Source organism: Dromaius novaehollandiae, chromosome 14 (genome assembly GCF_036370855.1).
Source record: "Dromaius novaehollandiae isolate bDroNov1 chromosome 14, bDroNov1.hap1, whole genome shotgun sequence".
Classification (NCBI taxonomy): Eukaryota; Metazoa; Chordata; class Aves; order Casuariiformes; family Dromaiidae; genus Dromaius; species Dromaius novaehollandiae.
Window position 1 is genome coordinate 13441055 of NC_088111.1, and position 18787 is coordinate 13459841.

General features: G+C 45.5%; 3 protein-coding genes across 8 annotated transcripts in view; 1 reads left to right on the plus strand and 2 right to left on the minus strand.

Moving 5' to 3' along the window:
- The window catches only part of CLEC16A (C-type lectin domain containing 16A), a 95767-nt gene extending 94967 nt beyond the window's left edge, over nucleotides 1-800 (minus strand). For 3 of the 4 annotated variants that reach the window (XM_026096351.2, XM_064520395.1, XM_064520396.1), the window contains exon 1: nucleotides 503-800. In XM_026096351.2, coding sequence (XP_025952136.1) covers nucleotides 503-582 — 80 coding nt within the window. In that variant the 5' untranslated portion in view covers nucleotides 583-800. The remainder of the gene's footprint in view (nucleotides 1-502) is intronic. The other variant, XM_026096353.2, reaches the window with a different exon arrangement.
- A 1809-nt stretch (nucleotides 801-2609) lies between these two features.
- Nucleotides 2610-13677, plus strand: DEXI (Dexi homolog). The gene is made up of 3 exons (XM_064520397.1): nucleotides 2610-2955; nucleotides 3294-4076; nucleotides 13084-13677. The coding sequence occupies exon 2, from the start codon at nucleotides 3509-3511 to the stop codon at nucleotides 3788-3790; it is 282 nt and encodes a 93-aa protein (XP_064376467.1). The 5' UTR covers nucleotides 2610-2955; nucleotides 3294-3508; the 3' UTR covers nucleotides 3791-4076; nucleotides 13084-13677.
- A 1982-nt stretch (nucleotides 13678-15659) lies between these two features.
- CIITA (class II major histocompatibility complex transactivator) overlaps nucleotides 15660-18787 on the minus strand; it is a 35378-nt gene continuing 32250 nt past the window's right edge. For all 3 annotated transcript variants that reach the window (XM_026096469.2, XM_026096471.2, XM_026096472.2), the window contains one exon: nucleotides 15660-17874. The gene's annotated coding sequence lies outside the window, so the exon portion shown is untranslated. The remainder of the gene's footprint in view (nucleotides 17875-18787) is intronic.

An 18787-nucleotide genomic window follows, 5' to 3' on the forward strand; every position in this document is an offset into this window, starting at 1 on the left:
TCCACAGGGCGAGCCTGTGACATAATTAGAAATAAAAAACACGTATCACAGCCGTGAGTGTGGCATTGCGCCATGGAACTGCGTCTGCCCTGAATATATTTTGAGGCCAAGAGACGAGAGTGCTATCAAAATCGGGACTCATTTCACGGAGAAGGAGGTGGAGGAAAAAGAAAAAACACACTAAACAGAAAACCTCCGTCGCTGCTCGAGAACTGCTCCGGGAGCCTTCGGCTCAGGAGAGCTGCCAAACGCGCAAACCAGGGAGGGACCAGGGAGCCTCCCCCCCGGCCCCCGCACCCCTCCGAGCCAGAGCCCGCCAGCTCCCCCCCCCCCCCCCCAACGCCGACGGGCGCCGGTAGCCCTCTCCTCCCCCCCGCCCGGGGAGGGCCGGCCGCGGAGCGGCTCCCGCTTGCCGCCACCGCCAGCCCCGCGCTCCCCTCAGCGCGCTTCCCCTCACAGCACCCCGCTCCCTCCTCCGAGCCCCCGGCGGCCCCGCGCTTACTTGAGGTGATCCAAGGAGTGGATGCTACGGGCGGCCTTCCCGTGTCCGCCGCCCACCCAGCTGCGGGAGCGGCCGAACATGCTGGCGGCGAAGGGCGGCTGCGGCCCGCGAGGCTCTATGGCGCCATGGCCCCGAGGGGAGCGACGAGCCGGGCAGGCGGGCGGCGCCGGGGCGGACGGAGACCAGGAAGCAGCCGGCACCTCAGCGACCGGCAGCTGCCGACCCAAGCAGCAGGCGCACACAAGCTCCAAGACACAGGCGCCGGCAGGGCACGCTGGGAAATGAGGTCCGGGGGCCCCGCCTCCCCCAGCTCGGCAGCGGGGCGCGGACTGCAAGTCCCAGCATGCACCTGGCGCGTAGCACAGCGGGGGCGGGGCCCGGGCAGGGGGCTGCCGGGGCCGTTGGTGCCGGTTGAGCTGGGGAGGGGGGGCTGGAGACCGCGGCGGCGGGAGGGGTCGGGGAGCGGGCACCGTGAGGGGCGGCCTGCGCCCACCGGGGCGGACAGGGGCGTCAGGCGAGCGCTCGGGACGGAGACAACATTTTTCCGGGAGATGTTTGTTTTTCCAGGGTCCCGACGTTGGGAAAGCGGGATGGGGACGGTCCCGGCGGCGGAAGCGGGAAGTGATCCTTTTATTTCGGCTGTCTCATCGCTCCCTGCAAGGGGGTAAAAACAAACAGTGAAAGCAAAACACCGAAACCGAACGGGAAAACACCGCTCCCGCTGTCCTGCCCTGCAGGCTCTGCGACGCGTCGGGCCCTCCTGGCGCTGCGGCCTGTGTCCTTGCGCTCTGCTGCAGCACGGACCGAGAGGAGGCGCTGCGGGCGGGCCTGCCTGTCACCGCAACGGCTCGCCACGCGCCGCGGCCGGCAACGGCCACAACCGCCACGCGCCGCCAACCGCCACGCGCTGCTGCAGCCCGCCAACCGCTCCAACCGCCACGCGCTGCCGCAGCCCGCCACGCGCCGCCAACCGCCACGCGCTGCCGCAGCCCGCCAACCGCCCCAACCGCCACGCGCTGCCGCAGCCCGCCAACCGCCACCGCTGTCACCCGCCTCCCGCCTGGAAAAAGTCGCGAAAGGTCCCCGGGGAGCCCAAAGTTTTCTCCTTTCCTGTCAGTATGTCCCAAGAAAAGGGAAAACGCTTACCCTAAGCCAGCTCCCTCTGAGAACTTTATTTTGGCGGTTCTTTTAGAGGAAAGCAAAGGCAAAATATACACACCAAATGGCACTTCGGAGGAACGAAACACGCTTCGTGTCAGGAAGGTGCTTAACTAAGTGCCACCTTTGACCACAACGGCAGTTAGGAACCTCGAAGGCTTGAAGGATACCCCGCACCTCCGAGAGCCTGAAGACTGAATTCTATTTTTAATTTATTCTGCCCTTCTGTTTTGGAAGTTATGTGACTTAGATCTAGTCACGTCGTGAGAACACTGTTAAATTAGAAGAATATAAAAGACTAATTTTAGCCTAAACTAAAAATAGCCTTTTAACATGTGCACATACCTTTCAAATACATTGTAATCTGAGCTAAAATACCGGCCTCTGACATTTCTTGTTCACCGCTCGTAACTCAAAGACGAACCAGTTTTTGATGGGGTCAGTTCTAAGCAAAAGAGAACAGGAAGGTGCAGGAAGCGGTGATGGACATGCAGTTGCTGCCATTCTTGCTAAGGTCTTTCATATGCAGTATTGCACATTTCATTTTGAATTGGCTTTAAAACCAGCTTAATTGAAGCAGAACAAAGAGTAGTAATGACTGTCCTAGTAGATGTGTTTTATATTTATTTGGTTTAACCAGATAAAAAATCAAAACAAATCAAACTAAAAGTTGAAGAAAGAGAGTTGGGTTTGTTGTCCAGTGTCAATAAACAAGTTTAAAATCATGCCTTTGATGATAATTTGGCATTGGTAAAACCTTAGCCAATAAGGAAACGCCTCAGCTGACTATTAAAGTCCCGTTATTATTGCCTCTGGCATCAGGAAACCCCAAACCTGACAGTCTGCCTGAGCTGCAAGACCAAATAAAAGGAACAGAACGACCTGCTACAGAGGAGGTGCGTGTGGAAGGGCCTAACGATTGCAAATCCATTGGCGGGCGCTGGCGGAGATGCTGGAGGAGCTCGGGGAGCGCCCGGCGGCCCGGTGCGGCCTGGCGCCCGGTGCGCGCGGCGTGCAGCCGCGGGGTGCCCGGGGCAGAGAGGAGAGCGCACCCCGCCGGCGGCAGCGCGGGGCTGCGGCGGCGCTGCTGCAGGGGCAGAGGAAAGGGGAGGCCCCGTCCCCCCCCCCAGCCAGACGTGGCCGATACCCCCGGGCAGGGGAAACGGGATACGAGTGCGGATAGAGCCCCGTGAGCGCGGCGGTGCCAATCACGGTGCCTCCAAGCCAACCAGCGGCGGCGAGGGGCGGCGGCGGGCGGTGTCGGCGGAGGAGCGATGCGAGGGGAGCCGGAGCGGGTAAACAGACGCGGCATGCGGTGGCGGGGGGCGGAGGAGGCGGGCAGGGGGTCTCGCCGAGCAGGTCGGGGGCTGCCGGGCTGCCTGACGGCAGGCAAGGGCTCCGCGTCAGCCGCGCGGAGAAAGCGCCTGCACGGTTATTCCGGGAAGTTTGCAAGCGGGAGGAGGACGAGAGCCGCGGCGGGACTGCAGCAGCCGGGCTGGAAATGCCCCTGACGAGCCTTCCGCGAAAGGCAGCGCTGCGGCAGCGCCCCTGAGGCCCGCGCCGGCCACCTGCGCGCCCGGCGACCGCGCGGGAAGGAGCCGAGCCGCTCCCCTTGCGGGTTCTCCTCCTGCAGGGTCCGCATTGCTCCGTCTCCGGGATCTTGGCGTTTTCCGCAGCTGAGGCTGCGGGTGCGTCCTCGCCCGCCTTCTCCCCGCTCCCCGCCTGCGTCCCGCGGCTCCCGCACCTCCTCCGCGCCCCGCCAGGCGCCGGTGGGGCAGGTCGGCGCCCGCAGCCCGCCGCCGAGCAGCGCCCCGGCCGCGGAGCGCCGCCGCAGTGCCGCGCAGCTGTATGCCCGCCGCGGTCTCGGCACATCTGGATTCGCTGGAGTCCTGGGCCTTCCATGCGCTGTTGGTGCTGCCCTATATGTTTTACGTGGGCTTGTTCTTCGTCAACGTGCTGATCCTGTACTATGCCTTCCTGATGGAGTACATCGTTCTCAATGTGGGCATCGTCTTCGTGCCCGAGGATATGGACCAGGCTCTGGTGGATCTGGGGGTGCTGTCCGACCCTGGCTCAGTGCTCTACGAGACGGACAGCGAGCTGGATGTCTTTGATGGCTATTTGGAATAACGCCCCCGCGGCGCCCCGAAGTGACGTGACTGCGGAGCGAAGCCTCCTGGCCGCGGGCCGCCGGGGCTGGGTGTCCCGGCACAGCCGTAGCTAAGGCATCGCCGCCGCCCGGGGATGCCGCCGCCGCCCGGGGATGCCCTCGCCGCGTCTCAGCTCCTTCTGCACAGCATCTTCCGTTCAAAATGGCCTCACGGGTGCCGGGGTCAGCGGGGGCTGCTGCTCCTGGCCGGGCTGCGCAGGACCTGCCGCCGCTGCCGGGAAGGGCACCGTCGGGCTCGCACGGGAAGTAAGTCATCTCCTCCCGCGCGGCCCCGCTCGCGGCCCGCGGCGCGCACCCGGCGGCCGGCAGAGCCGGTGCGGAGGAGCGCGGCGCCGCAGCCGGACACGTCTCCGCTGGGGCCGGGAGCACCAGCCGGGGTCGCGCCACAGCCGGCCGGGAGACAGCGACCGCGAAGGGCGGCCGAGCTGTCTGCGGTGACCCCTCCGGAGCAGCGGTTGGCCACGGCGGCGCTGCGGGGTGGGGGCGGCAGGCACTGGGCGCAGCACACGGGGCCGGGCGCTGCCCTGCTCTCTCAGCACGGGCAGGCTCTGGTGTGCGGGGCAGGCAGGCGGCCGGTCCCGGGCTGGCTTCGGAGCACCGCGCTGCGGCTCCCGGAGCGCCCCCGGCAGTCCCGGGAGCCCGCAGGCGCGCGCCCCCCCGCGCCGGCCCAGGCCCTTCCCGGCGTGCGGCGCAGGAGCCGCTGGGGGCCGCGGGCTGTTGTCCTCTGCTGCATGGTGAAGAGAATGTTTTTCCCTCGTGAGTAATTTTCACAGTGCTGAGCCACTGCAGCTCTTACAGCTAGGTATTATGTTTACAGTTGGTCAACGACTTTGCTAATCGGGTCTTACGTGTCCTGGCTCTGAATCTAAATGATAATTCAGGGTAATATTTATCAAAAATTCACAAATCATATGGTAGCCAGAAATACATCTTAAACAGATGACCTTTAAAAACTGTATCTTGGATAATAGTAAACCTACACAATTCACCATTCTTTTTATGTTAATTCATAGTAATCACAGTATGAGGGTTTGTTATGGTTCTGAGTTACACTAAAACTCTGAAAATGTTGTAAGGATTTAGCATTTTAGAACATTGAAATGCAATTGGGAAGAGAATCACGATTTCCAGCTAGGACTCTCTGTGCCAAATGTATGTTAATCAAAACATTCACAGTTTAAATTAAAATACATTAACAAATCTGCCAGTAGAATTTTCAGCAAAATATTGGCTGTAAATTTGAAAACAAATTCAAGAGACCTTTGTATTTTCTATTTGAAAATACAGAAGCAGGAAATTCTGTTGTAAAGTTGCAAATATATCTTCTTTGGACATATTAGACAAATACCATTTAATATCAAACTATTTTAGTAAGTCTTCTAATTTAAAAAAACTGACTTTCCTATAGCATTCTTCTTCATACAGGTTAAAATTATATCCCTAGAAATTTCTATTCAGGTCCCATATAAAGTAATGGGAGCAGATTTTGTTCAATAGTTTTAGAAGGTATAAAATGGAAACTGGAGTTGCTGGAGTAATATTAGTATTACTCCGTTTGCACACACGCAACTGAGCAGAGTTTGGCTGAGGGCACATGGGAGCATAAGAAGTAGGGAAAGGGGGAACAGATCTGTTACCACTGAAGTAATCCCACTGCATGTAGTTACTGCAAGTCAGTGTTCATACAAACATTCAGTGGTGTATCGCAAAAAACTCTGTTTCTACTACTACCACTTCTGCTAGCACAGAAGGTTTGAAACAGAACTGAACCCCCACTGAACACTGTTGGCTACTTTTCTGACTGTCTCCTCCTTCTATCCCTTTTAATTTCAGCAAACAGCATATGTGCTCAGAATATCGGAGACCCAAAGGCCTTTGTCGGTCACCTTCAAATCCATATTCCCTGTCTTCCAGGAAATAAATTCATAATAATTAATGAAAACTTAAACAAAATCTTTGGTGAGTGTGCAAAAAGCCCTAACCCTCCCCCTCCTCCCAAATATCTCTCCCCAAACTCCAAATATTATTATTCCAACACTGTCTATTACAGGGATTTTAAAAAATGCTTTATTTTTCTTCTCACTTTTTTGTTGACTAGAATTTGTCATGATGGATTGCATCTAATTTTCAGGAAGACCCAAGGAGAAAAACAGTCATACTCTCTTTCTCCAGTGGATTTTTCCTATTACATAAACACATAGCTTAGCAGAGCATAGGAAGGATCTGAGCTCAATCCTGTTCAGTGTACTTAAATGGGCTTCTTAAAACTTCCCTTCATTTCAATAGGATAAGAAGCTTTGCAAACTATTTGATATTTTTGCTCTAAGACCATGTCACCTCTATATGTAGAAATCAGAATGCAGAAGTCTTCACAAATGCAGAAATTCAAAAGCACAGGTTTTCACAAAGCTTAGAAGTCCATACTCCCACTGGAGCCAATGGAGCTCTGCTCAGGTACCACCTGCAGCCCTGAATCTTTAATTTTAAAGTTGTCATGTTAGGCTATTGTTTCCATTGAGAATCAAATCACAAATTCTTAAAATTAGAGAGCAAAAAAGATAACATTACTATGCTTCATCTATTTATTTATTCAACAACCAGGACACAAATTGCATAATTATTTAACTACTAGGCAAAGACTAAGCATGTCTCCATGAAAAGGAATTTATGCTAATAGCCTGGTTACAGAGTTCTTTACTGTTCTGTGGCATTCATCTTCATCAGTTTCCTAGAAATACATGCAGAATAGGAGGTCCTTAATTCAGAGCTGCAGATTCTGTTTTGGGAGCAGAAATAAGGCATTGAAGGGGAAGATTAAATCCCGTGAGTGTCTGGTATTAAGTGACCTGAGTTCTGATGGGGGTTAACCTGTCTACCCATAGACTGAGGAAGGCTGTCCACCTGCTCTGTTTGCTTAGACCAGAAGTACTGAGGATTTGCAAGACACTGCAGGAAAAGTAGATCTCAGTTTTACCAGCAGAGCTTAAAATATACAGGCATTACTCTTTTGCATATAAGAGGAGTGTTCTTCATGTGACTCACCAGTGACTACTGAGAACAACCAAAGAGCTATGATTAGCCTTAGCTGAAATCCTGCAGTGTCGTCTTTGCATTAGCAAGTGATGCCTCCCACCTAGAAGCTGAGTGGCTTGCTTGAACAGAGGAACAAAGGGAGGAAATCCCTAGAGTTATTTAGATGTACAAGTAGAAGAGCATGTGGATTGGAAGAGTTCTCTTCTCTCTTGCACCCAAAACCTCAGTTGAATAAAGAAACTCAATAGAAGCAAAATTATGGCCAGGTTTCTGAGCATAATAGTCATGACTGAATTGGTAGCAGAGGTTGAGAATAGACAGCTAAGCAGCCTGAAGAAGCTTCCTATCCTATTCAAATGGAAAAATCTGTGTAAATTGAGCAGAATTTAGCTTGCTCATGTCATCTACTTTTTTAGCTTGAGTGTCCCTTAGAATAAGATTATGTGACTGTTCTCCTTGTACTGTCTTAAAATTAGATGTGACTCATCATGAAGTAATCTAATCAGAAAAAAATGAGCAAAAGTAATCAACAATGAAAAATGAATAGGAAATACAGTACAGGCATTACATATATTTTTGCATCAAGGTGAATTATGATGAATGTCCTTGGTGAGCAGAACCCAGCACTCGAAAGCTTGTGACTCAGCACTTCTGCTAAATGCCAGCATCTAAGTCCTGAATCAGTCAAAGAAATAGCTTAGTTCACTAGCTCACCAAAATAGTGCCAATTAGAAATGAGGGCTCAGTCTGTATGAGAAACGGTATGGCCCAGCGGAGGTGGAAATAAATAAGCATGCTAGATTCCTTCCCATGTCTCCCACTGATATGTTCTGTGAGTTTAACTCACTTGTGTCTCTGTTTCGTCTCTCTAAAACAGAGATGCCACATAAAGGAACGGATCAGAAAAATGTTATCACTAGCACTGTCAAGATATATACGTAAGCACATCAGAAGCCACCTCCTGACTTCTTCATTTTAGACTTGGAATCTTAATAACAATATATCCCAGTGATCAGTTACTGATTTTACCTCCCCATTTCTCAGTATGTTTTTCTCTCATTCGCAGAAATCTCTATGTTAAAAAAATGGGAAACAAACAGATAGACTCCATGATACAGACCAGCTGTCTATTTCATATCAGTTATAGTAACAACAGGATTAAGAACAATAGTTATGATTTTTAGAACCGTGTTTTGAATATTTAGGTGTTATTAAAATTAAGAGCAGTTGTGTGCTCAAACTCACCGGGTAGATTTGTTGTAAAGAGACTATTGTACTCCAGCTACTGTTAACAAGAACTCCATCCTAGATGGAAGGAAGACAAAATCTCAATTAACTGATGAACTGACCATTCAAACTCATTAACCACAGCAATGCACAATCCTACGGGATTTTCTACCAAATACATTCATTTATATATTTCAAGAGAGGAGGCAGACTTTTAAAAAAGTTTTCCAAAAGCTGCTGTTAATAACATGGATTAAAATGAGTCATAGAAAATTAAGAGACATCTAATATAGAACAGAAATGCTTAAGGCCTGAGTATTTCATTGGGTAAAAGTCACAGCCCACAAGTGATTTTGAAGACTAAATTGTGAAGAAATTTCTTGTTTCTGTTGTTCTTCATCACAAAAATGAAATTTACTCTAATCAGTTTGCTTTAATAGCAGGTGACAAGAGCCAATTACCAGTTTTAAGCCATCAGAGGAATTAAGAAATGAATCAAATTTAATTCATGTTTGTTTCCTTTGGAAAAATAATAGTGACACTATAGTTCAGGTGGCAACTAGTAATCTTGAAATAGCAAAAAGGAGTAATTTTTTTAGAGAAATTTAGTTTGTTCACTTGGCCAGTTCAACTCTTCCCCTTTATCTCTTCATAATGATTCTCATTTATAAGGAGAATGACTGTCCCAAAGAATTAAAGTGTACACAGTAATGGCTAAGTCTTTCCATTTCTTTGGGGAAAATTATAAATCTTCCTTCTCTTACCAGATTTACAGGCTTAAGTAGTCTGTCTGGCCACAGACTTGGGAAAAGACAGCTGAATAGTTTTAATGGTCCCCTCTGAGGACACAAAAATATTTGTAATATATATCGTCTCTAGTCATGAGATCAGATTTCACTCATTAAAAAGGCCTAGCAGCTGTATTGAAATTCTTTACAGAATTCTTTATGGAATCAAAACCTTAGAAAGTTGTGGTGTTGAGACCCTGATGCAGGAAGATCAGTATCTCTTGCAGGTGTAAGAAACTTGAGGAAAATCTGGCACAAATGTAGTCATTTCATTGACAAACCACATTCTCTTTGTGTAGAGAGTAGTGTGTATTTCCTCCCTAAAAGTTTGTGAAGAGATAGAACATTCAGTCAAAGATCTCATAAGCATCAGTAGAAACTTCACCATCTGGTGGATATTAAGGGAATTAAAAAATCTGACCTTTCACAGCCTGGTAGAAGGGTTTTGAGTAGAGTGGGTCCAGCAGAAATGAGGAGGAACAATTCAGCGATGACCAGTGGTTGGTTCAGAGGCTCCATAGCTTGGGATCTTCTTTTGCCATAAATTTTGCTAGCTTATTCTTGCTCTGGAGATGGGTGCTGAGAAGCATCAGTTTTGTGACCTGCTATGGTGAATGACCTACTCAAGTTTTCTTCAGCTCAGGAAGGATTTTTTTTTTTCCTTAATGGTAAAGAGCAATTTTCTCCTTTGCCAAAGAACATGGAGTAGAAGTGGGTTGTTTCCTCACGTTCTGTTCAGCAGGGAGAGACCTCTTCCTCCTCTTGTGAGAACTGTTGTAGGCTCCCAGCTACAGGATTAACTATGATAGAAAGGGGAAAGTCTAGTGGCAGCCATACACAGGAAATAATGGAAAATAATGACCTGTATCGAATAATTTCTGGGTAATGCTCTAGTTAAGTTAATAGACTTATGGCTACATTTCACCCACATACTCCTTGAAGGGCCAGAAAAAAAGGGCTGAGGATTGCTCAGGTAGTATAGCCCAGATAAGCCATAATATCTGAAACATGCTCTTTCAGAAAGTCAGGAATCAGAAAGTAGACAATCTCAGGATGCAAAACTGAGTCACTACATTTCCTTTGCTCCAGTCCGAGTTGTGAGGAACGGCAACTTCCTAGACAGAATTAACAAAAATAGCATGATGGAGTCTCTTTTTCTAATGGTAGAGTTATGATTTGGTAGACATACTGTTCAATACTTACTGTTATCCTTTAGGCTATAGAATAGTTCCAAGATTTAAAAAGATTTGCTAGCTTTTCTTTTTCAATCTTTTTTTCCACTGTTGAAAATTAGGTTCAAGTGAAATTTGAAGGACAGACTTTTAATCAGCTGAATAGAAAGGAAAGATTGAATATTCTGGTCAATTATGTCATTCACACACCATTTAATAGCTGCCACTACAAATTACAGTCTTGGACTAGCAGCCCTATAGCAATACTTGAAACCTTCAATAGATATCTTTATGCTTTGCTCTGGAGGCCCAATACATTTTGCGTGTTATTTCTAAACCAGACAAAGATTTGATCTACAATGTAGAACACTAAAAATCTCTCAGAACTATCTACCATGTAGCAGAGTTTTTAGTTCAGCTTGGAAAGTAATTAAACACCAAGTGAGTAGCTGCTGCTCCCCCTTTTCTTGTTCCTAGTTTAAGTAATAGGATTTTGAGCATGTGATTATTGTTGACAGGTACTGTAGCTGATAAACATTTGAGTGAAATACCTCAATGGGCACAAAAGTGCTTCTTGTTCTTGTCTTTACAGCTTCAGTTAGCTGCAGACAGAAGAGCATAGATCTCCTGTCATAGAGTCAGACCACTGGTCCCCCTAGTACCATGTTCTGCATCTGGCAGTGGCAGATGTTTGGGAAGACACACGAACGTGGCCAAAATCTACAGTCTGTTCCTCCATACTTCCCAGAATCCACTACGCTAGAATTTAAGGTGTTAGAGGGCACACTGACGCCCAGTCCCTTTAGCAATTGTTTATGGGCCTATTTTCTAATCCCTTTTTTTCCTGCCTGTTGAGGCTGAGATGAGCTGCTCTCTTCCCTGGACCATGATAGTTGTTGTTCTTTGCACCTCCTCTGCTCTTTTATGTTCTTCTTGAAATATGGAGATCAGAACTGTACAGTATGCTCAAGATGTAGGCACACCAAGGTTTTATATAGACTCACTATCTTGTTCTCAGTACCCCTCGTGATGATGACCAAAATTTTGTTGGCTTTTTTGGGTGCCACTGCACACTTCAGAGTGCCTCCTCCTGTCTTCAGACACCTGTTAATGATGATGCCAAAATCTTTCTTTAGTTGTAACTGCCAGTTCCAAGTTCAGCATCATGTAAGCAGGTGTAGGTTATTTGTCTGTAACTGCATTATATTACATCAGTTAAGTAAAGCTCACCTGCTACCTTTTTCCCCACTCATGCAATGTTATGAGGTCCTTCTGGAGTTCCTTGCCATCTCTACAGCATTTGAATATGTCAGAGAGCTTATTTTTTGCAAGCTTGGAGATTTCTTTGTTCACTCTTTCTTCTGAGTTGCTGATGATGATGTTGAGTAAAACCGGTCCCTGGGAGACCCTACTACTGACTTTTCTCTTATCGAGCCCTGTCTTTTGCATCCACTCTTTTAATCAGCTTTCAATCCATAAAAGGAGCTGTCCCCCAATTCTGTGGCAGTCTGGTTGCTTTATGGCTTCCTGTAATGACACAGGATTCCTCAATCTGTTCATGCTCATACAGAACGTGTGGCAACCACATTTGATTCTTCATTCAGACGCTTCATATATTCTGTTATGTCTGTTGTGTCTTGCACACCTTAAATGTCACATTGTGGCAGCCCTCCTGCCTCAGCACCTCTTGTGCCAGACAGTCTGCCTGGCGTGACATATGATCTGCTGAGCCACTCTTCAAGCACAGAAAGCAAAGGACAAGGAGAGAGGCTGCGTTTTGCCCTGCAGCCCAGTGAGAGCCTTTTTGTAGAGCTCCCTGCTCAAAGCAGATCAGTTAGGAGGCCTGTTAGGCTCCCCAGCCATGGCTTTGTACCACAACCTCCTCTGCCATTATATGACCAGGAACGCCCAAATTTGCTGCGGAGCGTCCCCTGTCTGCATGCTCTGTGCAGGAGGCCTATGCTATCTGTGAAAGGGGAAGGAGGGAAGAAGGGTCCTGGCAGAGACCCGCTCCACGCAGCGCGTTCGCCGCCCAGCCCGGGCTCTGCTCCGCTGCAGCCAGCAGGGGCTGCTCTCGGGCTCCCGCGCCTCGGAGCGCCGTGCGGCGCAGCCCCGCGCCCGGCCTGCTCTCCCCACGCACAGCTGGGCCGGGCTGCGCTGCGTTACGTAGCTCGGGTGCAGGATCACGGGACCAAAGTGATCCTGTCACCGGTGCCCAGCACCTTCACAAGCCCGGCTTCTGCTTCTGCCTAAAAATAAAGCCTCTTCAGGCACAGGGTTTACTTCTGATGACGGTAAAAAAAAATCACCCTTTAATAGCTGTCAGATACTTTGTCCTAACCAAGGCAAATTAGGTAAATTGGGATAAAGCATTTTAACAGCAATTTATTTTTGTCACCAAAACCAAGAATGTCACGTTATTTAGTTCCATAACTATTTGCTGGTGGATCCAAAATGTTTCAAACAAAGTGTCTCTAATGAAAAAAAAAAAAAAAAGTGACCAAAGTCAGAGGCTACATCAAATATAGAGAACACATAATTAACTCATAATTATAAAAAAACCCTAATGATCTAATAAATAGCATCTGCTTAAGAGAAAGTACCCAATTCAAAAATCAGTTTTAAGTAAAAAATAGGTCTAAGGATATCAAACCTAGCATAAAATAGAGTATCCTTCTGGATGTCACGGCTGGTTGTCCTCTCCTAAGAGCAACCCTTAATAATAGACCTGATGGACTCTGGTTGACAGCATATTCTCATACACCTCACACTAATATTTTCATGTCTCTGGGAAATTGCACTAAGAGCTAGTGTGCTCTAACACTAATGGGAACTGTTACATTGGTTTCAGTGAGAGGTTTTTCAGGCCTTTACTTTTCAAAGAATTATTCATAGTCAGAAAAAAAAATTCAAAACCTTTTAAGAAAAAACCAGCATGGTGCTATATCTAACATACGTAGTGATTTCTCTGTTCAGTCCAGGTCTAGAGGGTTACTCTGTATTTGTTATACTTGTGTGTTTTCTTTTAAACAGATTCATTATATACCTGAAATGGATTATGACCAGGTTACTGGATCAAGTCATGGAAAGAAATTATACTCTGAAATGTAGAGATGAAAAGAAGGACAATGGGACAACAGGAAGAGTTGTTATCAGACCTTGTCAATTGTGACTTTTTCCCCATGATCATTGCATCTGAGCGTGCACTAACTGCAGTGATTCATGTACACTACCGGGCTTCCATAGGTAATTCTGTGTTGGACTGAAAAAAAGCTGTGTTCTGTTATAACAGAAATTCAAGACTTTACTCAGATTTGATAAACTTTTGACTGAATACCGTGTCACCCAAATGGACACATTCTACATACTGCTTAAACAAGTTTCACAGTCGCACACTGAAAACTCTGCCAGCCAGTAGTTCAAAATCAGTGCTCTCTCAGGGGAATATATCCAGAAGTGGCTGCAAGGGAGGTTCTGTTCAGGGCAGAATTATGGCAAGAACTGTGCTAATAAGATATTTTGTTTATATTGTGAGTTTTGAAATAGATCAGAGAGTGAATTTTATATAAGTCAGGTGGATTCATTGCCTAACACAAGATACTTTACGGATTGTTTAAGCTCGTGTTCCTATGTACAGATGTGAAAGCAATACAATAAAGACTGACTTTTTTCATGAAAAACTGAACAGTCATTTGTTGGGTTTGTTCCTTTTCCACTTGAACAGAAAAGGATTTAAATATGCTTTCCAGGAAATTCCAGTTTTCTTAGATCTATCTGCAGCTAGTTCCACACAGACTGTTGAGAAGGCCAGCTTATAGGAAATCCTTCTCCATGAATAACTACTTTAAAAATCAGACCTGGACTGAAACACCAGCAACCACACTCTGTGGAAAAAAGAAAAAAAGTTACTGAGGGCAGGTATCATACTGGCTTTGTCTTATTTTCATTATATTTTTAAGAAAAAGGCTAATTTTCGTAATTGTGCAGTTCCTAAGACAACTTGATGTATCGAGAACATTTCAGATAAAACAGAATTGAACACATTTCTCCTGAATTCTCTCCATACCTTATATGTCTGTCTTCTGCAGTCTGTCTCTCTATCCTCAGCTCCCAGCTCAGGCTTTCGGCTCCAGACAGATGGTGTCACGAGTCCCTTTAACCTCTTCTTGACAACTAGTATAAGAGAACAAGGAGGAGACAGTCTACATCCCCATTGAAACAATGAGATGAAACGTGCTTACCAGAGTCTGTTTTTTTTCCCCAAGTATTCTTAGTGTGTTGTTGCTTTGATAGCATTTTTGAACTCCTACTGCAATAGAAATTTGCTCCCAGGCCTCAATATTGTGTGCCCCCAACACAATTTTCAGCTGCTCCTGCAAGAGGTGAAGTACTATCCCTGAACTACTTAGCATTTCTCCATTATATGTTCTGTCAAGTGCAGCTGAGGGACTTAAAAAACTGGCAAATACTGTGTTATAGACAGTCACTGGCCTGTGATTCAGGGAGGTAAGTCACTTAGGACACAATGTTCTAACATGGAAGAACAGATTTAGGGAGCTAAATCCCCATTTAGGCACCTAAATCCCCATTTAGGCACATATATAAAGAACAACCAAGTTTTAGGAAGTTTTTTAGTTCTTGTTCACATGCCCATTTGGTATTAACACAAGAAATACTGAATTTTGCTCCTAAAGGTGGCATGCCTGCTGCCTATATAATTAAACTTCTTACTGTTCACAGAGACAGCTTACATGAATTATTCAGGGTCACATGTATGCCATTCTAAGGATATGGTTCAAACTATCGTTATAGGTACAGCATCTGCCAGTTTGTGATTATTTCTCACAGTGGGTTTAGTGTTTTGACCATGCTACATAATGCACAGATCAAGCAATACAAATCCCACCAAATAAATCACTTAGGAGACTCTGAATCTTAGATCAAGATTTCTGGTATCTCACAACAGCTCAGCGTCATACATTTTGAGGACAGGGAAAGTATTTAAATTAAAAATATATCTGACTATCACCATAACACAGGCCTTAGCATTTTATCACGTCTTCATGCCTAAGAAAAAGAGCATGGGCATAGGGAGGGAAGGATTTACATTTTTCTCATCCTAAAAGTCAGGATTTTTTAGAACACACGTTTGGTTAGAGCAGGGTCTTTTTTTGGGGGGGGAAGTGAATTCAGTCTTCTATACAGAAGGCCTTCATTTGAAGAAAGCATTTTGGATGAGCTTTGAGCCAGAAGAATATCCAGACATTGAATCTTGATCAGTCTGAAAACTTGTAGCTGAAATGATAAAAAGCAACTTTTCCTCTGAAGCTGGCAGCTTCAGTCAGCACTTTTATATCTTCTAACTCTGGACTTACGACCTGTCGGTTGGCATTGCAAGATCTCACTGCCTGTTAAGAAAGCATTTTCTCCATTTCCAGACCACTGAACTGATTAGTGCCAACAGGACGCAGTTGTCTCCCTCTCACGCAGTGCTTTCTGTTAACTTAGAATATGGAGGCCCTTTGCATGCCATTACATTTGAAGCCAACAATGCTTTCATAGTGTTACAAAGAGAAAAAAACAAAATAATTTTCAACAAGTACTGCAAGTTACTGTAAAAAGGAATATTTTAATACATTTTGAAAGACATACAAAAATATCAAAAACACTGCATCACAATTTACAATCTGTACATTATCTGTATAAACATACCTCTCCTACTACCTCACAGAAAGAGAACAGTAGTTTACCCAACATCATTTTATGCAGACCAGACAGAGTCCTGCCTAGTATTTAGCACATTCTCAAATTTAGCCACACTGAGAAGTAACTGCAGAATATTTCTGTAAAGCGGCATTGCTCTGGCTAGGCTTTGAAAAGCTGTGCAGATTGTGAAGAAAATGGTCATTTTCTAGTTATAGTCACAATCGGCCTAGTGTTTTTCACCTTGCTCCCTTGTACTATTACCTCCACTCACTAGGTCAAACTAGGTTTGATTAACAGAAACAAACAATCCAAAAGACACACTTTCCTCCCTTCCTTAATTTGTCCACCCTCCCTCCCTGCTGTCAAGATTCTGCAGGCACTAAAATTTCAGCAGAGAAGTACAATTTGCTGGAAAGAACATAAAGATTGTGTTTTAAAACTGTTTAAATGGGTGACTGTTTTTAAACCAAGTAACAGAGTATTCAAGAGGTTAGTGGAAAGATTTCAGTTTGCATAGGTCCTTGGTCAGGATTCTGTCAACTCTTCCTGGCAGAAGAGATTTCAAAGGATTTGTTGAGCTAACCCTGAGCTAGCAGCATGACATACAGAGATCTCCCTTCCCAATTTTTGAGGCATATAGAACATTCCTAGCTATTTCCATCCAGTCTTGTTTTCCTGTCTTCAGCCTGTAACTGGACAGGGAATTAGAATGCTGGTCCTGACAGCTGTCTGTATATGATTATAAATTCTCTCCATGTTCCCAGAGCTGAACTGAACTAAAAAAAAAAAAAAAAGAAAAAAAAAAAGAGAGAGAGAGAGAGAGAGAGAGAGAGAGAGAGAATTGTTTTGCTATTAGAATCAGCAGGACTAGTATTTGGCCCACAGAACACCAAGGCCAGCAGAACAGACACTTGCTAGCACTCTGAAATATGCTATTGTCTATCATTGTCTAATTCTTCCTAACTCTGTAAAAGAAGGTCTCATAAACCCCACAAAGTAGTCATTTCACTTTCAAGTATAAAATAGATGTTTGTACATTTATGTTACCATCTGCAAGTGAGAGACTAAATCCCAGTCCAGGTATATGAATGAGAAGAAAAATTTGTTTCAGAAGTCAAACTAACATTTTTCAGCTCTTCAAAGTTTTATGCACAAATATTTTAGTTGACATGTATCTTGTGACCTAGAATCTCATTTCTTAGTAACTTACACCCATATATAAATAAGTGCATTTTTTTCACTCCTTAAAATAAAAAAAACACTTTTAAGATCTCATTTTAGACAAGCTAAAAAACTTTGAAGATTGTCACTTGGAGGATTTTTGTGCAATGAACTGAAACTCTTTATAGTATTTGGATTTCTGTGATATCATCAGAAAAATCCTTAATAGTTTTCCATTTTTAATTCATTTCTTCTCTTTAACTCTTTCTTTTTCCAATTCTTTTTGAGGGAACCAATAACAAGAGACTTAGTTGAACGAAAAATCTCCTTCTATCCTTTAAGACAGCATTGATGATAAATATGAAGAAAAGAGCCACTTCTGGATTCTTATGGATAATTTTACCATACCAAGCTGTGTTCCAGACTGATCATTCTTATGCTCCTGACCCTAACGCTTCAAATCAATCCAGATTTATGGGTGAAAATCATTGAGCTTTGGTAGTCCAAAATCATCAAACCAAATTCAATCGCAGTTACCACTGGCACCGGCACCATGAAACAATCAGATTTTATCTATTACTACTTCAGATGTGGCAGGTCCAGCAGCTTGCAATCTTACGCTTTGGTGAATCAAGGAAGCAGTTTTATACTACCAATATCCTGGTGACTCTTGTTCACATTTAATGGTGATCGCAATATCCAGATGTTCTTTTCATCTTTGAAACTTGATGTTACATCATCACTTCAATGGAAACACTGAGTCTTTGAATAGCATGTTAAAAGACAGTTTACATATTTGAACTCTATCATTCACCCACTTCAGGAATCACCCAGGAGCTCACATGTGACTTTTTTCATTTTGCCACTGTCATGAAAAATCAGCACTTTTCCTGATTCATTAAGCAGCAAAGAAGATAGGGAGATACAGAGGAGACCTTCTGCTCTCCTTTATGATACCTGTGAAATGATGAAAATAGAATGTTAGATGTATGCCCAATAGCTTAATACTCATCAACATCACCAAAACCATATATATGTGATGTGATTTGAAAACACAAGACAGTGACTGGTAGATGCTGAATGTTTCCATTTTGAGAGACAAGATACAGACTTCCTGCTGCTACAGATCCTCAGTGCTAATGAAGATGAATGTGTGCCTGTTTCCTCGCATACTCAGATATTGCATGAATGGGTAACCCACATCAGAGAATTGTGCTGCAAACATGAGAGGGTAGCAGCAGAAGGAGATACTAGGAAGACCAAGAGGTTGTTTATGGAGATCTGTGTTAAACACATCTTCTGCTTGGTGTGAAAGCAGACCAATGACCAAGAGTAACCAACTCTCAGAGAGCTGAGCTTGCTATCACTGACAGCCATAGCTCTGTGGCCAGTGATTTTCAGGACTGGAAAACCGACAGGCAGCAAGGTGATCTGGGAGCTGACCTACATGTTCAGAAGATTCTTATTCCCTGCTATCCTTGAGTGACAGACGCCGGAAGTTGTAGCAAGCCTTGCTTATATGAGATTTCCCAGCAGTGTTCATATCCCTAACATCTTCTCTCCCAAGTACGGTTATTCAACAAGACAAAGAGGTATTTGTTGTCGTGCAGGCTATTAAGGATCATTGCAGTTAAGGATCACTATGACGTTTCACTGCTGCTGTATTCAGTTAGTCTGTGGAGCTGGTATGGCACCTGTCTTCCACAGTCTGTACCCTAATCAGTGCCATATAAATAGCTAAGTCTGTATCTGGTGATCAGGGCACTGAGAGCAAGAGTCATGCAAAACCTTTGCTTGCTCCATGGCTTAGGGAGCCGTAGACAGCCACAGCCATTGCCAGGACCATTCAAATCGCAGCTCAAGCAGCTGG

What these genes read in the sequence shown, in the direction of transcription:
- DEXI (XM_064520397.1), top strand. Translation starts at nt 3,509, where the DNA reads ATGCCCGCCGCGGTCTCGGCACATCTGGATTCGCTGGAGTCCTGGGCC.